The sequence below is a fragment of the Gymnodraco acuticeps genome, unplaced genomic scaffold (assembly GCF_902827175.1).
Source record: "Gymnodraco acuticeps unplaced genomic scaffold, fGymAcu1.1, whole genome shotgun sequence".
Lineage (NCBI taxonomy): Eukaryota > Metazoa > Chordata > Actinopteri > Perciformes > Bathydraconidae > Gymnodraco > Gymnodraco acuticeps.
In genome coordinates, this window is record NW_022990224.1 from 224,309 (window position 1) to 250,811 (window position 26,503).

The window sequence follows — 26,503 nt, forward strand, 5'->3', positions numbered from 1 at the left end:
GTTTTCATAGGCTGAATCTGTTATACAATGTATATTACCATGCTCTGCACGTAGTCCCATAGTTGGTTCGACAGCTGCTCCTACTTATATAGTGTTGGAAACCACTCACAATTAGCTCCTCTCCTAAATAACCACTCTTTTCACTTGCAGCTTCCGGCTACACATGCACCTCCTTGTTTCACCAAGCCATCCCATCCATCTCAAAAACACCCTCACAAAAGAACTACACTCTAGTTTGTGTGTCTAAAAACAAGAGGCACACTGAGCCACTTCCTTTTCACATCAGGTAATTTGCATGAAGGCCCTCGTCCTTTAGTGACTCCGAACGGCTCTGCCAACACAGAAAGCATGAGGAGAGACTCCAGTGTTGAGCCTCCATTATCCCGACCATGCAGTGTCCTCATTCAGTTTTCCTGAGTATTATGAATATAGCATCATGCTTTAAGAATACACAGCTTATATTATCTGCTATTCCAACAACAGAAAATAAACATAAAGTGGGTTACTCCGGGTGTCACAGGTGGGTGAGACCACCCAAGTCAGACCACTCCAACTACCCCGGAGAAAACAACATGATAAATAATCAAATTCTGCAGGATTACTTTGGATCTATTTTGTGGGGGATATTGGTTTTTCACATTCACTTTGGAAAATAACAGTTTTCCATGATCCTTCTTGCTTGTTTCCTTCTCTTTTTGTGTTTCTGATCACGTTTCTGCTCGACACAGAAATGGAGAAGACGCTCCTTTCCATGGGAGAGATAATTGACTTCTGTTCCGTGCGTGCCACAATCAAGACGGAAGACCACAACGCATTATGAAAAAGTGCTGTGTACAAAACAACGTCAGCAAGTCAGCAAATTGCTAGATTTATTTATTTTTTGAATTTTAACGATTTATGCTTCCCTAATGCATTTGCCAGTGACTAAATTGAGCCTGGTTGGAATGTTTAAATAACAGACTTCTACATCAAAATTGAATTCAAACCTTGACACACACAATGACCAGATTTAATATGTTTTTCTGTCTTTATGGAAGGATAATTTATGAAAATAATAGCTTTGGATGGTTGTTAGAACAGTCAATATGGGCAAGCGAACACTGAGCGGAAACATTCTTGTACCAACATGCGCTGAACAATCAAATGAAAAATGTGGATTCCTTACTAAGCGTTCAGCGGTACACTTTCTTGTATGTGTCATAGTACAGATTATCAATACATTAAAGACACATCAGCTTTCTTTTTGCAGGCAATATATCAGAACAAGGCAACAGTATATGTTAGATATGTTATATTAATAAGTTACTGAGTAAATATGTAAATCTATATATATGACAATTGTGTTTGAGCCATTTGAGTAACGACCATACTGAAATAAAATAAGTTAAAGACCGATGAACATACAAAATGCTAATCATGCAAAATGCAAGACTAGCGCCTGTCGCTAAACCTCTAAAATGTCTGGTAATTATTAATGTGCAAAGGTTATAAAACATATCTAAACCCATTCATCAAAAAATAATAACCAAGACATAAACTGGCCTGTTTAGTCCATCAACCTCACATGACCTTGACAAATATGGTAATATAGATTAAAGTTGAATAGAAAAACATGAATTTGTCAATGAAACAAAAAGTCATTATAAACCACTAAACATACACAGCCTAAAGACTATGGTATATTTAGCATTGTTTATACTGCATTTATTAAAGGAATCATGTGAAATATTGTGAAATCCATTATTTACCTTCTTGTTGAGAGTTAGTTTAAAAGATTGATACCACTCTCATGTCTGTGTGTCAAGTTTGGAGCTAGTCACAAGACAATTAGCTTAGCATTGTGAAAGAGCTACTGTAGCTTGACAATTACCCAAATTCAACTGAATAATGATTTGTGGTTTTACAGGGAGTTATATGCTGTTAACATGCCTCAGAATACAACATCAAGGAGCGCCTTGTTATCACCAGAAACCAGCGGAGACACCCCACACAGGTACTGTTGTCTATCAGGAAATAATTGGAGCAGCTAGCTATTTTTTTTATTTATTGGTTTGGCCCTCATTCCAATCCATTAAGATAACATTGTACTTCAAAGTTAATATCAATGATCAAAGAAGGAAGAGACATCACTGAAAAAGGAGGTTTTCCAAAGTCATTTCAAAGAGAGAACAAAGGCAACAGTTGACTGCTTAAGCTTTGACCCACTGTACTTGCTGTAGTGTTGAAACCTACATCGTTGTATCACCATATTCACAGAAGCATTTGGTGAGTATGGGCTAACTGATGAATATAGGCTCCAAAACTTTGAAAACAAATTGTAACAAAGTGGAATTATCCTTTAAGCAGAACAAATATGAGTGACAACCATCAGACCAAGCATTGTGTTAAGAGAAAAAGTGGATACTTTTAACTATAAATGATCTTCCGGCAGCATAGCAGGCTCAACATCTTTGGGTTTTGATATCTCTGCTATAATATGCATGGGTGGGTTGTTGTAATTAATTATCATTCAACTAATCACACTTTGAAATACACTTTCCGTATATCCCTTTAAGTTAAAGGTAGACTGGTTCAACTCCAACCAATATTTTATCAATAAACTGCCAAACTGAGTCAAATGGGAGTTTATTTAGTTCTCATGAGTCGTATCTGAGTAGAAAATATCAGTGCAGCACTCAACAACACATCCAGCAACATGTCAGCTTTGTGTTTAATAGATTGAGGAAGGATCTCTGCAGTTAAAGGAGTTTTCTTGCTATACTGTCTATCAACTGAAATTGCAAAAGCATCCAAATATATATTACTGCTTGGGGGGGAAAGGACTACAAACAAAGTTTGCTACAATAAAAAAGAACCAAGGTTTTCGAATGTGAAACACACTGTAATGACGTTTTTGTTGACAACACACCAGTAGCAATGAAACCTTTTTCTTTCTTTTTTTAAAGAAAATATAAAGTGTTTTAGGGATTGGGGGGTCATTTTCTAATAGACACACATTTTCAGTCAGAGTTTCTAAAAAGGTATTTTTCTTTAAACTTAGTACAAAAAAAGACATCTCTACCCGTTAGTGCTTCGTTTTAAGATACTATAACATAAATAAACAATTTATTTTCAGTGTTCAGAACAGACAGTTCCAGTGTGACTGGAAAACTAACATACTCCACCATATTCCAGTTGGCAGCAGAGGGTTTAACAGAGTTCTCCACTCAGATTTTGGCGCACCCCAACGCACCATACTTACAAAATGTTCTTCATGTCTACAAAACCTCCAACATAAGCCCCAGCCAATTTGGGGGGTTCATTCGTGTCAAGATTCACCTTTTTTGAAAATAAGACAAAACCCTTAAAAGTTTTCAATCAAGGACTTGACGAATCTGTTCCAGTCACCCCGCATCAGCTGCTGTCATTTTGATCAACTCCCAGGTTACTGTGTTTCCTCTCCGAGTCTCCTATGAATTTAACAATTACAAATCCCAGAGTTCACACCGGCCTCATTCATTACCTGTAGTCCCAACTTCACTGTGGATACATCAGTACATGAGCACAATCTCTATGCAACAGTAAAGTTCTGGGGTATTACCTACGGATATTTAGCATTTACTTTCTGAAAAGAAATAAGATAGTTTCTGCTGTGCAAAACGATGCCATGAAGAGCTGGTAGTGTAAATTCCATTCCTTTATTTCAAAATCTCTCACTGGTCCACGTCACACTTTTATCTCGCTCGTTCGAGTCTTCCTCATTCAGCTTGTCCTTGGCGCCTCGCTTCCTGGCACTGAGTTCCTTGCGTCCTTATTTGCAGGTAAACACCTCCGTCCTCTCACTGCACGTGTTGCACTTGACAAAGCAGCACCATTGGAACTTACAGTTGCACTGCCACACTTTGGTGTACTGGTGTGTATTGTAGCCCCGCCCACAGCACATGAGGTCGCAGCCGTCTGTATGTGGCGAGGTACGGTTGCACAGGCGCCCCTGGGTGCCCACGCTCCCCGTGGCTGTGTCCTCCTCGCAGTAGTTGGGCGACCTCTCGATGTAGACGAGGTCTGTCTCCATGGGCTTGCGGTAGCCCTGAGTCTGCTTCACCTTGAGGTGGGTGGGCTGGCGCAGTCGGCTAGCCCGGACCACCTCCACGTGCACGGCTTCGTTGTACTTGTCCTTGAGTAGGTAGCCAATCTCTCGGAACTTGGGAAGGGTAGTCCAACACGTTTTGGTGGTGCAGGAGCCCGAGACGCCGTGGCACTTGCACTCTAGCTTCATCCTTTCTTCTAGTACCTGGAGAGAAATAGAAGAAACAAAACATTTGTAAAACTGCAGCAAATATGGACATGAAATTGGACTCCAAACTTGTTTGAAAAAGAACATTTAAAAGAAATGTGTCTTTACAAAAACAATGTCCTTGGTGCTCAGTTCACAGGTTTGTTCAGACAAGGTAGGCTAGATTGGGAATATTGGAACCAAAACTGGAGCTTCTGAGGCTTTCCCCCTGTTCGCGTCTAGTTCCTGGTGCCATTAGAATCATAGCTAGATTATAGACACATCGATATAAGTCAATTGCATCCGTTTATTCTCTCTCCACAAACATCGCCAGATACTGGTGTAGCCAGTTACTCACATTTGTGGATTTGTTGATTGGTTCTAAGGTGCTACAAATTGGACCAAAAAGTCACAAATTGAATGTGGCCCACACACACACAGGTTGACAGGAAAATGTGTAAATATCACTTTACATGTTAACTATTACATGTGTATGTAGAAAAAATGACATCTTAACATGGTAAGTAATGCATATTTACAAAATACTACGTATTTTCTTGGATATGACTTTACAAACACAAATACAAAAAGTTGTTTATGGATAGCTAAATAATTGTGGTACACATATGAAGTCGTCTGTGGGTTACGTTTATTAAAATAAATAAAAACTTCCATCAGATGTTTATCAGGTTTTTGTGTGTTACAACTGTGTGCCAATGGGGCATTGCTTATCTGCAACCATTATTTTACTAAGTGGTGATTGTGCTGGCAGCACATACTGTTAATTCATTTATGCCAAAGGTACTTAAATCAAATCAAAATTTGGCTTGAGGTCAGAGCGAGACATATCTCTAAGAAGTAGGCAAATCCAAGCGTATCTGAATCCTCTGCCATGGATGACTTGCAGTTTCTTGCCCCGAGGGAGGGAAAATTGCACACACTCGTAATATTCCATCCTGTCATTTTGTCTACCTTCCATAAACCACATCAAAGACAGAGACAAATAAACATGGCTCTTGTAAAACTATCAATCATCTTGGATAATTTGAATCTAGATGATTTAGTCAATAATTGTTGCACAAAACAAACTCAATCAATTGTTTACAGCTGGACGAGAAACTTGGGGTTTATTTGACCGCTTCAACAATGTGATGAATAGAAGAAAGCAATGTCGCCACATGCATGAAAGTGGATCACAGTTACAGAGTCAGATGCTTTTAGTCAAAGAGTCATTTTAAATGCAATAATGTCAACATTTTTTAGGTTATTCCCTTACTCAGACTTGGACTCAATTTCTCTTTGAGGTTATTTCCAACATATGGTGCACAGGGCAGAATGTCTTCTCTTCGAGGCCTAATCCTGCGGCATATGGGAAATATTGTGCGCTGTCGTCAGTGTTTAAGTGTCAATCCTTTGCCCGATGGGAAAGTCAAAGACCTACTCCAAATCAAAAATGTACCCTCTTCATTTTCTGCAGAACTCTGCTTAAAGGCAAAGGAAATGAGGAAAGAGGTAGTGGAGTTGGAACGGGTCATATGAACACGTCTCTAGTAGTCCCGACATGACTCTTTTACCCAAATCAGGAATCCCCCCACTTGCTTGAACGAAGTGTTTGTCTTTGTTGTATAAGACGTAAGTTTGGTTGGCAGGGCATTTTTCCAGTGCAGCTTTTTCCTGGCACGTCGCCTCGCCAGAAGCACAACTCATCATTTATATCAGACACTTACGAAATGTACACATGAGTTGTTCAATATCTATGTCTGTCTTGTCTGCGGACTCATGTGGTCACATGTTCCCGATTTTAGGCCATTTGATTGAAAAAATATGAGCTCCCCCGACTGCAGTACATAAAAGCCGGGGTCAGCTGTCAATCACGCCTTGCATGTTGATTCAGAATGAGGATTTCCAAAAATGTACAGCGCAAAAACCACAAGAAATGCCTAACATAAGGAGTCTGACGGATGCATGGAAACATTTACTTAAACTGTGTCCATCAAAGCCTCGGAACGGTCTCTAATTAGTCCAATATGACCAGATTCCCATCTAAAGATCACTCGTCAAACACATGTCGCCGGTGCAAGATGAAAGAGATCTGGTGATTCATTGGGTGTTCTCTTACATTCCGGTTAGTCACAGAATTTATTTGCAATAATGGTTTCTGTTTCCACAATGCTTCTTATCAGTGATTACAAAACACAATCTCAGCTGGATCACATTGGCTGAACCAATTCCTTCCTCATCAGGATCACATTTATCAGCTTGTTTTTCTTTTTGACTCTTTCTCTATACAAATGTCAAGGTCTAGACTCCATGCAAATGCTAGTCTGAACTCCAGTCCAAAGCCCGGTAGTAATCCACCAGAAGCTGTTTGGTATCTGCCAAGAACGCGAGAAAAACACTAACTTATGCACTTCTGTTAACAGAAAGCAATAATGAGGAGATGCTAAATGCATATGCGAATCACATTTATGGACTATGAGCTCAGACCTCTGCATCCCTAATAACCTCCTCCAATCTAAGAGAGATTTCGGCTTTATACTGTACTGTCTCAGCAAAGAGGAAATCTGACTTTTACACATCCTCTTAGACTCTGAGTTTCCAAACACCAGAGTCAGAATAGCAACAGTGCCAACTCCAACCCTGAGTGTCCAGCATGCCAGCACCCTGGCATGTAGCACAGACCCTATCAGTCTGCTGTGTTAACACCGGCATTGTCGGCCTGCTTTCACATCCTGAATAGACGCAGTCAAATGGCAGTGACATGTTTTGGTACTGTGCAGAGAACTGCAATAATACCCTGTTCCTGACTTTACACTTCATAATTCCATGAAAGGAAAAAGGGGATGGCATCTTTCCATCTGGCAGCAGTTGCCCAGGCCCCATTTTCCCAGTGGACACAATAAAGCCCAAGTTATTAATTAGATCCATTTGTCAACATAACATAATCTTTTATCTTTTATTTACCTCACACTTTCTCTTTTTTCCTCCCTTCATGACTGTTCTGGGATGACTAATAGAAAACAAACAAGTCCATGAAGAGGTTTGCCAATGCACTCGCCCAGAAATAAAAGACGCCCTCTTAGAAGGAAAGATATGTCAATAATTGGCTGAAGCAAAGCAAGCTGCTGAACTGGGTGATCCACCAGACAGCAGATTATTCAATCCCAGTCCTTTGTCACATGACTGTGACTTTTAGCTCTTTATCTGGGAATGTTTGCTCTTCTGCAAAGGAACATACAGTACAGGCATGTATGCATCAATGCTTGAACTCATGCACGTTTTTTCAAGAATTGAGTCATAAAATGTTTTGTGTTTATGAAGGAAAGATTGTTCACCTCATCAAGTACTCATGTACAGGATAATTATTTTACATCTTGGATCTAATTTCCGTATTTCTAGCCATCATTTCTATCACTCAATATAAGATTACACTAGCCAAAGTAATTGATGAGATCTGGGAGTCTAACTAACAAACTAAGTGGAGAAAGTTAAACCATCTTCCAAGGCCAACCTGTAACAAAAAAAGATTATCTAGACATCTGGATTTTTTTGTGAAAACAAGATGGAGCTCGCCTTAAATGCTTACAAAAGGGATGCACGGGAAATCTGCAAAAGTACATGAAAGTCTGAAAGTACACTTTGATGGTCTACCTGCATGTGCCATCCGACCGCTGCAGCTCATCCAGAATGCAGCGGCTCGTCTGGTCTTCAACCTTCCTAAATTCTCCTACACCACGCCGCTCCTCCGCTCGCTTCACTGGCTTCCGGTAACTGCTAGAATCCACTTCAAGACAATGGTACTTGCGTACCATGCTGTGAATGGATCTGGCCCTTCCTACATCCAGGACATGGTTAAACCGTACACCCCAGCACGTGCACTCCGCTCTGCATCAACCAAACGGCTCGCTGCACCCTCACTGCGAGGGGGACCCAAGTTCCCATCAGCAAAAACACGTGGGTTTGCTATCCTGGCTCCAAAATGGTGGAATGAGCTCCCCATTGACATCAGGACAGCAGATAGCCTGCACATCTTCCGGCGCGGACTGAAAACTCATCTCTTTCGACTCCACTTCGAGCGATAGAATTACTAACAAAGCACTTATATACTAATAAATGGCTGGCTTATCTAAAGCCAGTTGAGTAGCACTTGAAATGTTTGGCTCTCTGAAACCTGATGTACTTATATGATTCTGTTTTCTTCTAGTATCTTCTTGGTCGAACGCACTTATTGTAAGTCGCTTTGGATAAAAGCGTCAGCTAAATGCAATGTAATGTAATGATTGAAGGTTTTAAATGAAAGCTAAATAACTTTAATTTGTTTGCCCTTTCTGACAACTATCTGATCTAACCACATTCCTGGATTTCAGCAGTTACCTTCATATTTGATCTTAATGAAATAATACATTAGAAATACCCTTTAAAATGGTTCATTATTCTTAAAAGATTTACATAAATTGCTCAATTTCCAAATATCCACATGTTTGTATTAAAAGGGCTTTGCTGTTGCTTACTTTTGAATAACATCTGGGATTACCAAAAACCTCTTTACCTTTCTCCCTGCTTCATTGTTATGCAAGTTCATCAGGCGGCGCGGCGTCTTTTTAATCTCACGGGCATCCACGAAGCGGCGAGAGAACTCGATCCCGTACTTGATGTCGGCCGAGCAGCCACCCCACTTCCAGCCTTCCTCCTGGTTGTTGTAGCCCTGCTTCTCCCGGTCGCAGCCGCACTGGCTGAGGTTGCCCTGGCTACAGGCTGCTGTGATGGCGTGGGCCACCCCCGCCGCTGTGATGGCGTAGGTGAACGCTGCTTCCCGACTGCCTGAAAAAGGACGAAAATGACTTAATTTAAGGAATACTGGAATTAAATAAGATAGAAGCAAAAAGCAGATCATGAAAAATGCCACAATTAAGCTTTTGAATCAGCCCTTTTTCATCTGCAGTGTCCCCTTTGCTGTAACAGAGTAACTTTATCCGCTGTGGGACAATTAGGATTTCTGATTCTTAATCTAATTCCTAACACACATGTAAACATATCACAGCTATCCATTTTACGTGGTTCTGTGAACCTTAAACCCAGACCCATTTTATTAGTCACATTCAAAAAGCTTCCAAAGATGTTTAAGTGAGAATTTTAGCATGTTTTAATAATATTGTTGTTTTAATAATATTGTCATTTTTATTGTTGACCATGCTCAACTTCAGTAGAGCAACACAGCACTCCAGTCACATTATGAGTTGCAGCAGAAAATGTTGACCTTGATAAACCGCACTGAAACTTCAAGTCTGCTCCATCCTCTCTAGATAAGCTACCAACGTCTCCTTCCCTCTCCCAAACAGCCTTCCTCCTGCACCTTGGTGGAAATGTGGTCACATTTCCGACCGCAAAGTCCTTGGGCCCAGCCTGCAAGAGTGCAGTGTTGGAATTCCAACGTGGGGAGAGCTGGTCTAGGTGCTGTCCAAAGTGCTGAATTCCTCCACAGGAGCACCTTGTACTGCTGCCCACACTGCGAACAGCTGGGGGCTGCAGGTCTGACTGCAGGTCTGACTGCAGGTCTGACTGCAGGTCTGACTGCAGGTCTGACTGCAGGTCTGACTGCAGGTCTGACTGCAGGTCTGACTGCAGGTCTGACTGCAGGTCTGACTGCAGGTCTGACTGCAGGTCTGACTGCAGGTCTGACTGCAGGTCTGACTGCAGGTCTGACTGCAGGTCTGACTGCAGGTCTGACTGCCTCATGCTCACTGATGAGAAGGGAGACTATCTGAGGGGCAAGAGCCACAACCAAGACTGCACACGATAAGATCAAGAGCTAAACTCAAAGAGGAGATTACATTTGACCTGTGCTGTGTGTTATTCCTAAACATTACTGTGTGGAAATCACATTAAACTACTTTTTTTTTAATGTGTGATGATCAAGTAAAATATGAGTTAGAAAAATTGAATCTGCTTTGGCTTATGCAACCGGTTACAATGCAAAATACATAACATCAAGCAAAAGTATGACGCAGCTCTTATACAGTCTATGCTTCTAATTTTAATAACACATGTTAGATGGACGTTTGAATGATTAAGTCCTTTGGAATCGAAGATAATTCATTATTTGTTTTGTTTAGTGAAAACACCAGAACTCAATGTGATGTCTCCAAAAAAGAATGATATAATGCTCCAAATTCTCCTATTTTTAGGAGGGCTGAACCAAATGCTCCACGTTTTCCTTTATAAATGACCTAAAAGATTACTTGGCTTTCCAAAATCGTTGTTGATATTTTTTCTGTTGATCAACTTTATTTTTTACGCTTTTCTCGTTTTTCTCACAGAATCATGTAATCAAATAAAAGTCCTTTGGAATAAATGATGGAATTAAGATAAAAAAGAAGATAAAGGACAATGGTACACATTTAGACTAAAGGTCGACGTACCCATGCCATTCCACTATTTTCTCTTTCTAAATATCTCAGAGTTCTCTATACTCTCCTGATGGCTGCAGAGGCCTGCCTCCCCTGGTCTAAAACAGACTGTGGGCTATTACAACCTCAGTCTTCCTTCAACTGGCAGTAATCTGGAAGCGGCCGAGCAGCAGAAACAAGGCTAACCGCAGAGCAGAGAGGAATGTCTTTTGATGTATGTTGTGTAATGTGTGTTGCAATTATTTGGATCTCTAGGTAAAATGCATTTTTCTGCACTTCAGACAACCAAAAGCTCCTTGATGATTTATCATTTCCTCAATGGCTTTCACAGAAACAGCCAAGACGCTTGTCAGAACAATTTGGCAAACAAACTCCACTTTATTACGTCAGATCCAAACAGTAACTCCAGTGTTCTGGACATTATAACCTGATGTCACGCTGCAGGCGAGTTGGGTGTGAAAAGCAAAGGATATTTCAAACCTTATTAGATAAGTTGTTTGTAATTCTAGTAGCATCTAGTAGGACAAACTGTCATACAATGTGATGAATTATGATGAGTTATGCCTGATTATAATCAAGTTAAATCATAATCCACTGTATTGAACTATTTGGCTATAACATGCTAAAACATGTCCTGTGAGACATATTTAAATTAATGGAGTTAAACAAATATACAAAACTTTCTGCGTGCATAAGGGAGCTGCAAAACATTCAGTACCTACAATAAATAACCCGTCAGACACTGCAGGCGCACCCACATTCGTGTCTACCAAAAACCAAAATAATATCCTAAAATGAGCAAATGGAGGAAATGTTTACATCTGCAGCAGCAAAGTACATCAATAAAGTGGAAATTATAAGGACATAAAACACAAAAATGCCTCAGCATGGCCTATGTCATTTTCCCTGACCAAATAAACGTAACAATTTTATAAAGTTACTAGGCGTAAAATCTTTGCTTATTTTAACTAAGTTAATGGGCCCAGACAGTGCGGTCAGATAGAGCCAAGGCTGCTAGCATTAGCTGGAGTCTTGCCTTGGTATGACTGCTTCGCATTAAGCAGAATAGTAAAATGTACTTATCTGTTCTGGTTTATATTTGCCTATTGCCTAATTTTATTGCTCTTTTTGCACTACATATTCCGTGCCTAAGTGCAGCTTTTATATTTCATTTCCTCTTCTTTCTTCCGAGGGATTTTTTTTGCACCTCTTATTCTAGTCTCAGGGGCATTTTGTGAACTCTCACAGACGTTTTCACCCAAAGCCACTGTTAATTTCCTATCTTGGCACTGGTGCTGCAGAGCTAATACCACGGCCACAGGTTTGCCTGGTGGGGACTGACTCACAACCACTTGCTCCTTTGGTTAGCAGCAGAGCTGTGCCCCACCAGCTTGTGGTAACAATCTGCTGCCCCCACCTCACACACATGCACAGATGGAGGCGCGCAACCATAATGTAAATGCATTCACACACATTCATATGCACGGAAATCCTCAGTGACCGGCCACATCATAAAAATACACAACACGCTCACACCGCCCTCCACCCTCACACACATACACTGTTAAAAACACATTTGCACAAACAGAGCGTCACTGTAATGTTTAAAACAGGATAAAGGCAGTTTCCAGAGAAAGGGTGGTTCCCTGAGCCGTAGATGCTCGCCCATTTCTGGGCCCATTGAGTTGTGCTGCTCATGGGGAAAATGATGATGACGGGGCTTGTACTGGTTGTCACCCCCTGGTGGGTCTGGCAATGCCGAGGCTCTGCATGGCCATAATGAAAGCCAATTACACAAGCCATGGAACTGTGCGATTAAGACCCTCTTTTTTCATTGTGCAATGAACCAAAGAACATCGGAAATCAGATGTTTGAAATATGTTGTCTGCTGCGTATATATATCCTTGGAGCATTCAATCTGCCTCTTGCCTATTCAATCACATTATGTATGACGAATCTTAATATTAAAAACATATAAACTACAATCAAAACTTTCCCTCCATACAAATGCAGAGTTAAGCTTGAACTCTAGTCAAACTATTACAGGGCTCAAAGGTTTTTCACTGAACAAAACAAATTCATAAATATTACCACAGCAGGGAAACAATGCTCTGTTGTCTTGTGTCGGATGTTGTGCGTGCAGCATCGTTTTACACCCGTGCCCTCAGGAAAAAGGCCCTGCTTTGCTTAACAGCCGTATGGTTGATGAAAAGCGGAGGAGAAAAAGCACCCATCACAGCCGCTGAAAGCCCAGCAGAGCCTGGCCCCAGAGTCCTGAAACCCCTCCAGGAGGAACCACCCTGGGATAGCCTCGCTAGCTGCCAGTGGAAAATTGGAGTGACCAAAAAAACCTCAATGAACTTGGAAACATCCAGAGGAGAAGAATGGAGCAATATTAAACCAGATGTCTAATGGAGTTTAGTGGCAAGTGTCTGCTACACTATCCAAGAAAGTGTGGAGGAAGAAGATCAGTCCAGCTACACTTAAAACAGGTACAAGCCTTAAAAAACAAGCAAGTGACTAAAACCAGAGATTTAATGAAAGCTACTGGCTCAGAATGCATTGGCCTTCACATTAACTGACCAAACCACTTTGGACCCTTGGCTGAAACTGGGACACAAAAAGAAATCTCTGCATGTAGTGGCTTGCCGCTAAAATGGCAATCTGTGTTTATAGCCGGAGGCAGGCACACCGCTAGACGATTTAACATGACACAGCATGGAGATTTACAACCGATGATACTTTACGGGCAGTGCTGGTGTAGCAAAGGCTAGCTGACACTGCCGCTGAACCTCAACAAGACATGGTTAGGCTATGTTGCTGACAAGAGAGAAAAGGGCAAAGATATATTGTAGGGACTTAAACACAAGGCTACAGGCCACTGCTCTATCCAAAAAATAAGTCAGTTTTGTTGTGTCTTTTTTCTAATAATAATAATAATAATAATTCCTTACAGCGCTTTTCCAGATGCTCAAAGCGCTTTACAAATACACATATCATACATGCAATGGTCACCACTGTGGACAATACCCACAGGAGCAAGTTCAGGTGAAGTGTCTTGCCCAAGGACACAACGGCGGCAGGTTTCACCCCTTGATCTGATGATCATTGCACAGCGCACTGCGCCACACCGTCCATCTTCACGCCTCGAAGTCATCGAGGCACTTTTACAAGTACACATTAGTATCATACATGTACTGTGGACAATACCCACAGGAGCAAATCCGGGTGAAGTGTCTTGCCCAAGGACACAACGGCCTGACGCAGTGGCGGCAGGAGCGGGTTTCGAACTGGAGTTCCCCAGCACCCCCCTTGATCTGATGATCAGATGCACAGACCACTGCGCCACCCGTTCTAGATGGTGAAACGACAAATGTACACCATCTAGAAAATCTATTTTGTATTTTTTGGTTACTATGATGACCAAACTCACCTGTTTAGAGAAGCTAATGTATATATATTGCTTGTTCAGCATTATTTTAATGTTGTATGCTAATGTTTAGCATCTGACACTGCAAAAGCTGCTGATAACCAGATTCACATTCTTTGTTTGTGTCAGTATACTAAGCCACAAGAAGCACAGAAGAGAGCTGATGATTTACAATTCAGCACAGATACAACTTTATTTTGGCAAAGGTGAGGGGGACCGGATACAGTAAGAGGGGAGGAGAAGAAATGCAGCTGATGAAAAGGGCTCGAGAGAAGTAGTTTAGGCTGGAATACTGGTGGTGGTCTTGCCAAGCAACAGGCACACACACACACACACACACACACACACACACACACACACACACACACACACACACACACACACACACACACACACACACACACACACACACACACACACACACACACACACACACACACACACACACACACACACACACACACACACACACACACACACAGAGCGAGAGAATCAGAGCCCAGCAGTGCAGTTGAATGGCCTCTCCACACAAGCCAAGCCTGTTGGTGGAGCAGTGAAGGGGAAAGCTTTTTAAACCCCCCTCATCCCGGACATGCACTCACACCCCGGGGACAGTGGAGGGTTGGATTGCATAAGAAATGACATCTCAAAAACTCAACGATACACTGAAGTTTCAGAGCTTCATATCCATTAAGCACAAAGACATCCTGTCACAGACAAATGGCACTACAGTGAACAAAGGGAAAAGTGTCACCTGCTGGTGGCTGGGGGTCTTTACACTTGTGCTGATGTTGACTGAAGTAAAACAAAAAAACAGTACAGGGAACTACATGTTTTCTTCTAGAGGACACAGCAGCAAAAAATTCCCCAAACTCACCACCACTCGGCCCCAATTACCCATTTTCAAGGTGGATAGGGAGATAGTAGTTATGACTGTTTCTGGAGCTTCACTGACTTCAAACTAACTTATTCTGGCTACTCTTTCTGCCTTGCTGCACTTCCACTTTCCTGATGAAGTGAAAACCCTAAAGCCAAGGAAGTCACTATACTCTTAAATAAAAAGGGAACAAACTATAGAGCAAGATAAATGCTTAATACGAAGAAAAAAACGTCAGCAAAAATGGAATCTAATAAAAATCTTAGATACTTTGAGGCGTTTCGTAGCACTAATTGTACGTATAACTTCTTGAAAACTATTCAAAAAATATGTTTCCACACTGTACATATAATAAAGTTATGACACCCAAAACACTGAAAAACACGCTCTAACCAATGCCTTGACGGCGCTGGAACAGTGTCTCCAGGGCTCCATGGAAGGGGAAGAAAATTGGAGGAAAACCCCTTGCTTTGTATACCAATCACTGAACTGACTAATGCGTACACTACTACTGTTTTCCGTTCCGCTTTATGTACCGTTGCTACGAACATATGCTCCCAGCAAATTATAGAAAGAGTTTGTGGTCTGTGAGGTTTGCAGCTTGAGGAATTAGCACAGTCTTGTTCCTGTGCAATAAAATAATATTGTTTTACCAGAACTAGGCTCTACATTCTCAGTGTACTCACATCATGGAGCTGGGGAAGTGACACGCTTTGGCACAGCCGCTTACTGTAGGGTCCCGAGTTTGATTCATATAATAAGGAAGGCTTTGAGCTGTAAAGCTAAAACAATTATGAGGGTATTTAACGTTGCCGGTATTAAATGCTGAGAATTTAAGTAAGCTGCCTCCCAGGCATAGAAAATTGGGCTAACATCTCAAAAGCATCCTTTTTCTTCCCTGATCTCCCTGAGGTGGAGATAAAGCTTTTCGACTGAATACCGAGACTTGCTAAAACAGGCACAAATCTGCTTCCCCCTCTTTCATCCTAATAATGAGAACGAATCAGGACCTCACCTGCTCAGATCTGGAAATGTAGGCCTGTATGTGCCCAACACGGTAATCATCAAGTTCATTTGAGGACAGAGTGGAGGATTTTCCTCAATTTCAATCCCATTTGACTTTGTTTCAACTTCAATGGAAACATATTTACCGAGATATATATCAATCCCACATCATATCATTGTAGACATCATTATCCTCATCACTATAATCAGCAAGTCAAATATGCCACTGATGATATGTTTCCTTTCTCATTACAACAGAAACCTCCAAACCTAACATTTCCATATTCACTGATGTTCTCAAACCCTCAAATGAAGCTCAGGTCTCTTCACATCCTCTTCCTCCTACCAGTGTCTCTTTGCCTCAAACCCACTAGCTCTCGCTCTCACCTAAGTGGGCCAGTAGCGGTGTGATTGTTGGCACATGTAAATGTCCAGTGGCGGCCTGCGTGTAGAGAATACAGTGATCGGCCTGGGATTGTGTGGAACAAAGCGCGCTGTGAGATTACAGTTGATCCTCTCGCATCCTGTTTCCTCCTGCGTCTAGCGGCCCTGGCAGACACAGACAGACGCAGATCCCACCGATAACGCCGCGGGGAGGGGAGGGGCCAACGACTCACACATATACAAGCGCAGGGGCCCGAGGGCCAGGGTCCACAACGACCCCGGGCCACGTCAGCAGACAGACAGTGGGTGGGCAGGAGAGAGAGCAGGGTGAGGGAAAGGAGAGGGTCCCCAGCTCCCGACACACCCACACAGTCTGAGACAGAGACAGAGCTGATGAATGAACAAGGGGCCTGGCCATGATAGCGCTGTTTGCACGCGAAGGACGAGAGGACCCACCCTAGATACAGACACATGTTGTGGGCAGGGGATGTGAAAAAAGAGTAAGAGATGACCTTTACCAAGCCGTGATGACCACAACCCACACACTGTAGAACAACAGCCCATCAGACTCCCCTATCTGATAAAAGTGAGGGGAAACATCCTACACATTGGAACACACATGCATATGACTGCTCTGTTTTCTCTGGACTCATATGGAGGAGGGCAGAGAGGATTACGGCTACCCACATGATGATGGGCTGAAAAATAGGCCTTTTATCCACCACCGTTCCACCATAACACAATGCACGCATCATTTCCACGCTGTTATCCGCATAGCATCAAGTGCTTGGCTGCCTGGAAGTGAATCTGCAGTTTTGCTGGGAGCTCCGCACTTCGATGCATCAGAGATATTTGATATTTTTCCGCGATAGCAGCCACAGTAAAGCATTTTTTATGATAACGATGACATGATTTTATCTTTTTACAGCATAACAGAATTGTGTGAATGATTACATATCTGAGCGGATAACCACAATGTGCCCAAAGGCTGTACAACCAACACGAAACTAATCCCACAAAGGGAAAAACCTCTGCGGCAGTGAGATGATTGATGGTTCTTTAGGGGAGTTCACCAGTGTCAAAGTACCCAATTGTGTGCTCTTGAAAAAAAAGCCAGTTTTGAAGAATGAGTTTTTGACTCTTTAGTACACGAGGCCTAGGTATAGCCAACTCACTAAGCTCATATGTCAAACGGGATAACATTGTAGTTTTCTCATGAAGAATTTAACTCCCTCATGAAGATAGCCTTCAAAATATGAGAAGGAAAGACATTTTTTTAAAGATTTATTCTTTCTCCTTCATGGTATTTGAATAAGCACCAGGTTGACAGTGTTTGTGGATTCAGTTTCATTATACGACTGACTTATTTGCTTTCAAGGAAAGAATGTTTATCCTGTAGTTGATATTTAACTTCAATGTCTGTTTTTGGGACCGAATCACATAATTTAAGACGAGTTTGTTGAAAAGTTCAGCTGGTCGAAATTAATATTTCAACTTGCATTTCCTTTAACTTTGTCAGAACGAGGAAACAAAGCAGGAATGGAACCACATGGTCATTTGAATAGATTTTCTTGTCCGTTCATTATTAGCCTTAGACTGCGATGTTGTACTTGCATTCTGCAGGGATACGATTTCACCACAAATGACCATCGACTGATTCCGAGAAGGGGAAGGATCTCCGCCAATGCATTTATAATCTGAAAGTATGTTGTTGTCCTTAAACCTTGTAGTGCAGCGTATGAGAGGAGAAAATGAGGAGAATTGCTGAATAAATAAATGTATGGCTATTTTAGGCCACATTTTCGTATTGATTGACTACGACTGGCATTATACTTTATTTATACTACATCTGATTCTATGTATCAGATAACTGCGAGTTGTTTTTGCCCATAAAATCTGCTCTGAGGCCGTCTTCTGTACAACGAACAAATCCTCATACCTAAACCTAAATAAAAAAAGACAGAATAGGTCGTCTGTCAATGACTCAGGCCCTTGTGATCAAATGGTAACAGTTTTAACTGTGGTTAACCTTGTGAATAGAAAACCCTTATTACTTGGTTCTTGTTTTTTTAGGGGATAACAATCTGGTTACAGCATTAGTTTAAATAATGAAAAGTTAAATACAACTTAAATCATCAGTAATGGACAACACAATGATTATTAAATTAGAGCCAAAGCCGCCATCAATCTTTTTGACTTAAGAAAGTAGGGCAATTTCAACGTAAAAAAGATCTTTAACAAATTCAGCTTTTTTTTAAAAGGGCATAGAGTGTAAACCAAAAATCCAATAACTTCTATCAACCACATCCTCTTTGTACTTGTCCTCCTCCACTAAACAGAGTACCCAGCTCAGCCCTGAGTTATGTCTGGCTCTATCTGTGTGTGAGTGACCTTTCCCCTCCTCTCTCAGGGCGCTCTGCTCGGAGCGGTCCTACATCTCCAGCTCCCGATCAAGTACGTGCCTGTCCGGGAGTTCTTTCCACACAAGTGGTTTTCAATGAACCTGCTGACTTAAATATCCTTTATCTGACTTGACGCTGGTTTGGCCCCTGCAGTCCTGGAGTTCTGGCAGGTGGATCGCCCCCTGCCTTCACCACACTCTGTGCTTCCACGGGGAGATGGGTAAACAAGGGAGGGAGAGAGGGAGTGACTGGCGGTGGATACTATAAAGCAGGATGGGAAAATACAGACACGAACACACCCTCTACTTTCCTACCTTCTGCCTAAGCCTCCACATTTTTATCATACTTGCATTTGTTTGCCTCAGATAGACATTTCTTATCAGTTTTCCCTGTTCTCATCCTTAGCTTCTGGTCATGACACACCGCTTTAGGCAACAACCTCTGACGTATACAATATAAGAAAGAAAGAGACAGAAAGGTTTTTGTTATAAAGTCACCAATTCTACCTAGTCATTTTGATCCGTTCTTCTTTAAACAACATATTCATTTTAACCTTGTTTTTTGACCCTGCAAAAAAAAAGAAAAAAAACACTATTCCCTCTGCAGTAAAACCAGCTCACCTGCTCAAGTGCTCCATCTATTCTTGTGCAACGGGCCCGAGGCAGAATGATTGAACTTTTGTAATATTTCACTGCCGGGACAACAAGAAACCTCTTTCAGATGAAACGCATGAATCAGGATGGTGACAAACTGGCTGGAAAGTCAAACAGAGAGTAACCAGAGCAGGCCATTTTATGACAAGGGGGCCAGTGTTGGCCTTTGATGCTGAGTGTAGCCGTTGAAAGGTGTCCATTTTCAAGCCCTAAACGCCGACATCAAGTGCATTGCGATTTGAACAAAGCTGCAAGGTGTTCATAAGCAGGTCTTTTAAGAGAAGGGTATCTCTATTACAGGTGGTTAACTAAAGGAATGTCTGATGTTGGGACACAATATAAGGCTTTTCTTTTTTAGGTCAAGTCAAAAGATAACATTCAAGAAAGAGAAAAGTACAGTATTAAAGGAATTGATTACCTAAAAAGAGAATAAAACAACTGAATAAATACAACAGGGAAACGTTGTCACATAATACTGTTTGTGTGTAGAATTTGAGGTACGGGGCAAAGATCACTGGCTGGATCAAAGACACGTCAACATATTATGTTAGATGTGTAACCGAAACCACATTGAGCTTTCGATGCACTCCACGCGTGGTTGAACACACTTAAATACGCATAATAAAACGGCATCAACATATCACAGCCGTGGGATCAGTCATGACAGAAATATTTAAAATAGAATGATTCATCCAGAAACCAGGCCAAGGATTAAGATTGGAGGATTGACCACGTTTGCCATTCTCATGCTTAAACCCTCCTTTCCTCATGACTTGCTGATGGATTTGTCTATAATTTCATTATTACTTCTTAATAGACTGCAACAAGCTGCTCAATAAGACCCATTTCTGTTAGCGAGGGATAATTCATTCCACATTTTTACAGACAGAAAGCACCATCCCATGCCAACACCATAGCAGGGCATCAAGAGAGGACTGCTAAATCTGCTTTTGCAGAGGAAACAGAGACGTACTTAAATTGCCAGTTTCCAATCTCACTCCATGTTTATGGTTTTGTTCTCCAATTTGTCAGTTAGAGCCTAATAGGAAAGCCAACGCTCTTTGCAAACCAGAGATACTGGTAAAGGAACAGAGGACAAAACACGAATGGGGATACTTTAATTTTTCCATCAATCCATGTAACCTCAAGTCTTCATCAGTGTCACGCAACAGGGATGGAGCCAGGAGCAGAAGCCTTCTCCTGAACTCAAAACACTTTTCCTGTTTACAGTAGAAGAGCGGAATAATTATCAAATGGTCAGCCTTTGAAATGAATCCACCTTTGCTAAATGAAGATATCTCCTGTTGTGTAATGCTCAATAACCCAACTATTAATGTGTGCTCTCTTGGAAAGCCAATGTATTAGCATGGAGAAGCTCCAGAACAGAGACTGCCTCCAAGAGCAGGCAGCACAGAGAGAATGCATTAGACTTGCGGTCGGCTGATCTTTGGTTCTTGAAAAAATGCCGACATCTCCTCCCTCCAGTCCAAAACTAAGACTGGATCACAGAGCAGGGGGAAAGGTTTAGTGTTCATAATTTGGGGGATTTGAATGAAAAACTTAAATGGGAGTGGAATGGGAATAGCTTTTCCCCTGTACTTGATTATGATGATGTGGGAATTTGCAGATTGGGAGAAGGGATTGGAACATTTTGTTGAAGGGCTGTATTCCATGATTTCATACGCCATGCTAAAGAATTCCATAATACATACAGACATGGTCAGAAAACATGGTTAGATCTTCAATCATGAGCAACAAACACTGGAAACTATCAGAGCCGAGAATGTCGTGTGCGAGGCGAGTGGAGGGCAGTTTCACAATAAGGTGTTGAGAGAAAAACGCTAAATCGCCCACTTTTGGCAGTGCAGTTCTGCAGGAGCTGTGGCTTCTGTGGTCTCCCACGGTGACCAAGTGGGACACTGCTAAACTGAATGAGCACTGTCAGACAGCATTCCCATCTACAGCAGGGGAGAGCGTCATCCCACTGCCTCAAACACCAACAACACGTGAACCCAGCTCATCGCTCGTTAAAGTTTAGGGAAAACAGCCAGAGTTTTTGACAAAATGTATGTCCATGTTAACAATATACGTGATTTGAAATACAGTGAGAGAAAAGGCTTGAACATCAATTAGTAGTTAAGTAGTGAAACTGTATGAGCAGAACTCTCCAAGAATGCTTTAAAGGTAAATCAGGGGAAGATGTCGAGCAAATCAGTATACTGTATATCAAAACAAAACACTCTGCTATTTGACAGAAAACTGGTGCCTTTAAATTACCTTAAAGTGTACTTGCCACACTCTACCTTTCATTTCAGGTAGGCGAAGACGGTGATGGTAAGTGACACAGCTGACACAGGGATGCTTTTAAGTCTGTTAAACAAAACTGTAACGGATTTATATACCAACAGGTCTCTTTTAAATGCCGAGCAAAGACCCAGAAAGAAGCCGGAACACACCAACAGGAAGGGGTTAAGAAAATAAATGGCGCCAATTTGAGATTTTGGGCAGCAATTGCTTGAGAAAAAAATAAATGATATGTCCATCATCAGGAAACATTAACATTCCTGGGCGAGCTGAAGAGAAGCTCAGATGAATGTTGGTATATTTCAGAGAGGATTTCTCCATTTAGTTCATTTGATACGTTTTTCTGTAACTAAAGTTCAAGTCAGAGAAGGAATTTATGTTTCATCATAAACATTTGGCATATATTTAACTAAAGTTGATAACATAAAATAATGTTGAAAATAATACCTGTGTGCAAATGTGTGTGTCTGTACAATGCATTTATTGACGGAAATTATTAATTGAAATGTAAAACATGTATTTTAAGTCCCTTTTTTATAGTTACTTGTGCTAATAGCACATTAAGCTCTTTAGTGCCAGTTCTATCTTATAATACCATGAACCAACATCACACATTCAAGCCATGGCTTTCACATAATATGCCAACGCTTTCAAAATGCAGAAACAATAGGACCATTTTCCTTTAAATCTATTAATATAAAGAAGAGAGGAAACACCCTATGCTAGAGCATTCCTGTTAACGTTTTTAAAAGCTATCAAAAACAGAGCTACAGTGTGTTTTCTCTTTGTATCAAATAAACAGCATTTGACAACTGTAACACTGCAAATGTCCCCATTATGGGCCCTAAAAGGTAAAAGATTATCTTAACCTATGTGACTTGCATGTAGGATTCAAATGGGACAACAGATGTATGTTGATTATCACGTAGAACAAAAACGCAAAACAATAATGTGTTTGTAAATCTGTCATGGGAACTCTCAGCTAAATGAAGTTGCATGTTGGTCTACAAGAAGACGTCATCGTTGGAATACTTTGTTGAGAACACATTAAGTCCCTTCATTATTGGAAAATGACAGCAGGCCCGGCAGTCATCACTCTCGGATGAGAAGTGGACACCAACAGTCACCAAACATGCACAGTACAGGAGCATGAAGCATTTATTTGTGCAAATCCACTAGAAACCAAACAAGATGAGCGAAATTCAGATGACGCCAGTATGGGATGTAGATGTGGCATCACTGTCAAAAGGAGAAAGAGCCCCATAGAGTTGAATGGCGTAAAATACAAAAGGATGAGTGAATGCTTACAATTCCCATTCGAGAAAAAAATAACTATGTTAATTAGAATTGCTAAATGTAGGTTTATATCCTGCAAAGTGCTTTAGTAACCAGTATAATATGTAAAACACAAACATTATTTCTACAGAAATGCAGATTAGACAAAACGATGCCCTTAAATCATTTCTAGCTCTCCGCCCCCTTCAAAAGGGCATAAAAGAACAGACCAAAAGGAGGAGGAAAGGGTTTGTTGAGTGGGGAGGAAAACAACATGAGCTCCATTAAAATGAAAGCGCCACATTCACAACAAAGAAAAAATGCTTTTGGAGGGAGAGCTGGAGCTAATTCAGCTACTCCTTAAGAGGAGTGATTGTTAACAGAGCCACTGGATTAAATGCACAGCCCGACCGCAACATAATGGCAACAAAGCATCTTCCAAATGAAAGGAAATGTAAAAAAAACCCTGTAAAACAAAAGCGATGCAAAAGAGGTTTGCGGAGAGCCATGTCTCTCAAACAAAAGCATCGTAAATGTAAATGTTTGTCTGCTTAAGGTCTTTTGCTGTACGCATGTGTCCCGCCAGGCATGGACACAACCAATGTAGCCCGATTGACAACAGATGTGTCCATCTATTTTGGTTCAACAAGCGCTCTCTGCAATAACACCATTAGTTGTCTCCTCATTTGCGATATCATTTTTCAACCATACGTTTTCCCCATTAGGGCCGCAGTGCCTTTCGGTAGCTTTTCCATAACTTCGCCGAAGCCAGCAATGCCGCTAACCGACAGTCCCATTGCAGAAGCTACATCAACGGAAACCAGAACGCGCTGGGGAAATACAACATTGTCAATTGAAAAGAGGACAACTAAAAATGGAATAGAATCAGCAGTATATGAAGTCTTCTTGAGCAATGCCAACGTGAATGGTTATAGAATAGAGAGTCAAAGAGACTCTTGAGTTTTGACTGTGTGATGTGTGCAGCTTGGGTTTGGCTTGTGAGGAGCCATATTTCATGGGGCTCAGAGGGTCGGGGCTGGTACCACATTTCATACTCCTCTTGTACAGTTCCTCAAAACTGAGACAATAGGATGGCTTCAAAGACGCATTACCTATTCCCACTTCAGGAACAAACTGCTGGTATTCCCATGGTTGGCTTCATTATTATTACCAAATGACAACAAATTATTAACATGCAGAAATAAATGTCATCTGAGTTGCATCCCGCACACACACACAACATCCAAGTTGTTATACATTTTTGTCATGTTTTTTCATCATGAAATAATCCATTGTGATGGAACATCGGACACACTTGTGTATCTATCATTAACAATATCCCTTACTCTCAGGTGATGACCTTATCCCTTGCACACAATTCTAAATTAAACTCATAAACCAGAAGAATTTCACTCCAAATCAAAGAATTAAATCAAAAGTAACTTATGATTGAACACTAACCTTAAATCAAATCTTAGTTCTAGCAACAACAAAAAAGGTTTGACACAAAAAACGACCTTTTTCAAAAGATATCCCAACTTATTAGTCCCAGAATAGGTTTCGCACATACACAACTACACACACAAGCACACAATGTGCACTTTCCCATTTGTGAAAGAACTCAGACTGACCTACTCGCAGCTCCTGACCGAAGACTGTCCTTTCTCCCAGCGCCGAACAGTTCCAGCGTCCATACCGGAACTGGTACTGACACTCATTGATGCCCATCTGGGCGCCTTCGCCCACAACAATGATGGCGTCCGGGCGGCTCTGGCAGATGGCCCGCTGGCGAGGTGCCAGCCCGGGAATCTTGTTGCAGATGATGTTGGCACCCAGAGCCACCACCGAGGATAGGGCCCTGCCAAAGGAAGAGAAAGACACCACCACGCACACACACACACACACACACACACACACACACACACACACACACACACACATTCATTTACACACACATACACACAGACACACACTCAGTTAGGACTTATAGGACGGTTGTACTGACTCATTTATTTATGTAAAACTCTCCAAAACAGAATTCATTTTAACAAGTGATTGATGAGTGTTCCAAAGTGAAGTGAACACTGTACTAACTACTATTTAAAGGATTAAAGTTACATCAAAAACATTTATAAATAATCAAAACTAAAGCTTAAAAAATATACAGTTTAAGTTGCTATAACAGCCCTGAGATGGAAAACAAGATGCTGATTTGAGAACTGACATCAGCCTTCTAGAAGGTTGTGATTGGATGGTGTATTAGTTATAAAGGGTTTTTTGTAAGTTGTTAAGAAACACATTGCCATGAATAGTTGCCAGACTTGCCTCTTCTGCAAAAACAGTATACACACTTCATCAAACTGTTTTCTGTGATGTAAATGCAGGGTTCACATTTTAACCAAATGTCACACAAAATATTATTCTTTATGATTTGTGTGATTATGTGTTGGAAAGTTATACAGGGTGAAAAGTGCTGCCTATACATTTCATGACAGACTGATTTTACTTTGGCCACATCGGAAGATTGGTTTGCATGGAAAATGTGTACCCGTTTTCGACACTGGTCTCATTAATTCGCAGGGTGTTAATGTGCTGCATCGCAAATGGCAAACACCTTTCTCCACTCCCCTCAGGGGGACGTCATCATATCTGATCTCTGGATGTGATCATATCAAAACATATGTTAAAGATGGCTTTGTAACCACTGAGAAAGCCAAAACAGATTACAGCTAAACAAAGTGCTGACTTTCTCCACAACTCTGTTTACAGCCCTCGAAACCATGTAGATACATACTTTTCAAACATGTCAGGGAATGGGAGCCATAAACGAGCGTGGAGGCAAACGGCAGCTTTGAAGTATGACGTCTGCCTCCAAAGGCTTCACCACAAATAGGGCAAACTAACGCGGGCAAGTTGTGTGTCAGCGAAAAGCAACAGCGGCGTAAGAGGAGTGAAAAGAAACGAGGAGAAACAATGATTTCGGTTGATACAATGCCCCCTTGACTAAGAAGAAAGATATGATTGTTGATTAGAAATCTCCCTCTGATCCCATGTTCCCTTATTCACTGTTTGCTTGAGTTTCTTCACAAGACAGAACAACTTTTTAACACACAAGTTGAAATAGATTCTCACTGCAGCGACACAAGTTAAATGTTACTGGACTGAGGACTAAGCACATTGTCTTCACACGGCAGTCAATTTTGCAACAGAGCTAACTGAACATTTTAAATTACAGTAAACAAGCTAATATTTGTTTCCTAAAACAAAGCAGAAAGTTCTTTTTTTGTCTAAACATGTGCATCACTACACTTCAACTGAAGGCTGTCAATATTAAACAAGTTGAAATAAAAACCATGAATTCATCAGGTGCATTCACTGTCTGCAGGAAACACTGGCCGGCTGCTGCTGCGGCTGCTGCTTTTAAACACTCCTCGCTCTCTCGCTGATAAACAGGCTTGAACTCCTCTGACCCTCTGTGACCCGCTGCTGTATAGGTGGTTGTTCATGGCAACGC

At 41.4% G+C, this 26,503-nt stretch overlaps 1 protein-coding gene across 2 annotated transcripts in view; it reads right to left on the minus strand.

Moving 5' to 3' along the window:
* Positions 1-1,008: 1,008 nt before the first annotated feature.
* Positions 1,009-26,503, minus strand: part of wnt7bb (wingless-type MMTV integration site family, member 7Bb) — a 31,552-nt gene continuing 6,057 nt past the window's right edge. For both annotated transcript variants that reach the window (XM_034218770.1, XM_034218769.1), the window contains exons 2-4: positions 24,621-24,847; positions 8,802-9,073; positions 1,009-4,270 (exon numbers count right to left, since the gene is read on the minus strand). In XM_034218770.1, the coding sequence (XP_034074661.1) occupies positions 3,791-4,270; positions 8,802-9,073; positions 24,621-24,847 (979 nt within the window). In that variant the 3' untranslated portion in view covers positions 1,009-3,790. The remainder of the gene's footprint in view (positions 4,271-8,801; positions 9,074-24,620; positions 24,848-26,503) is intronic.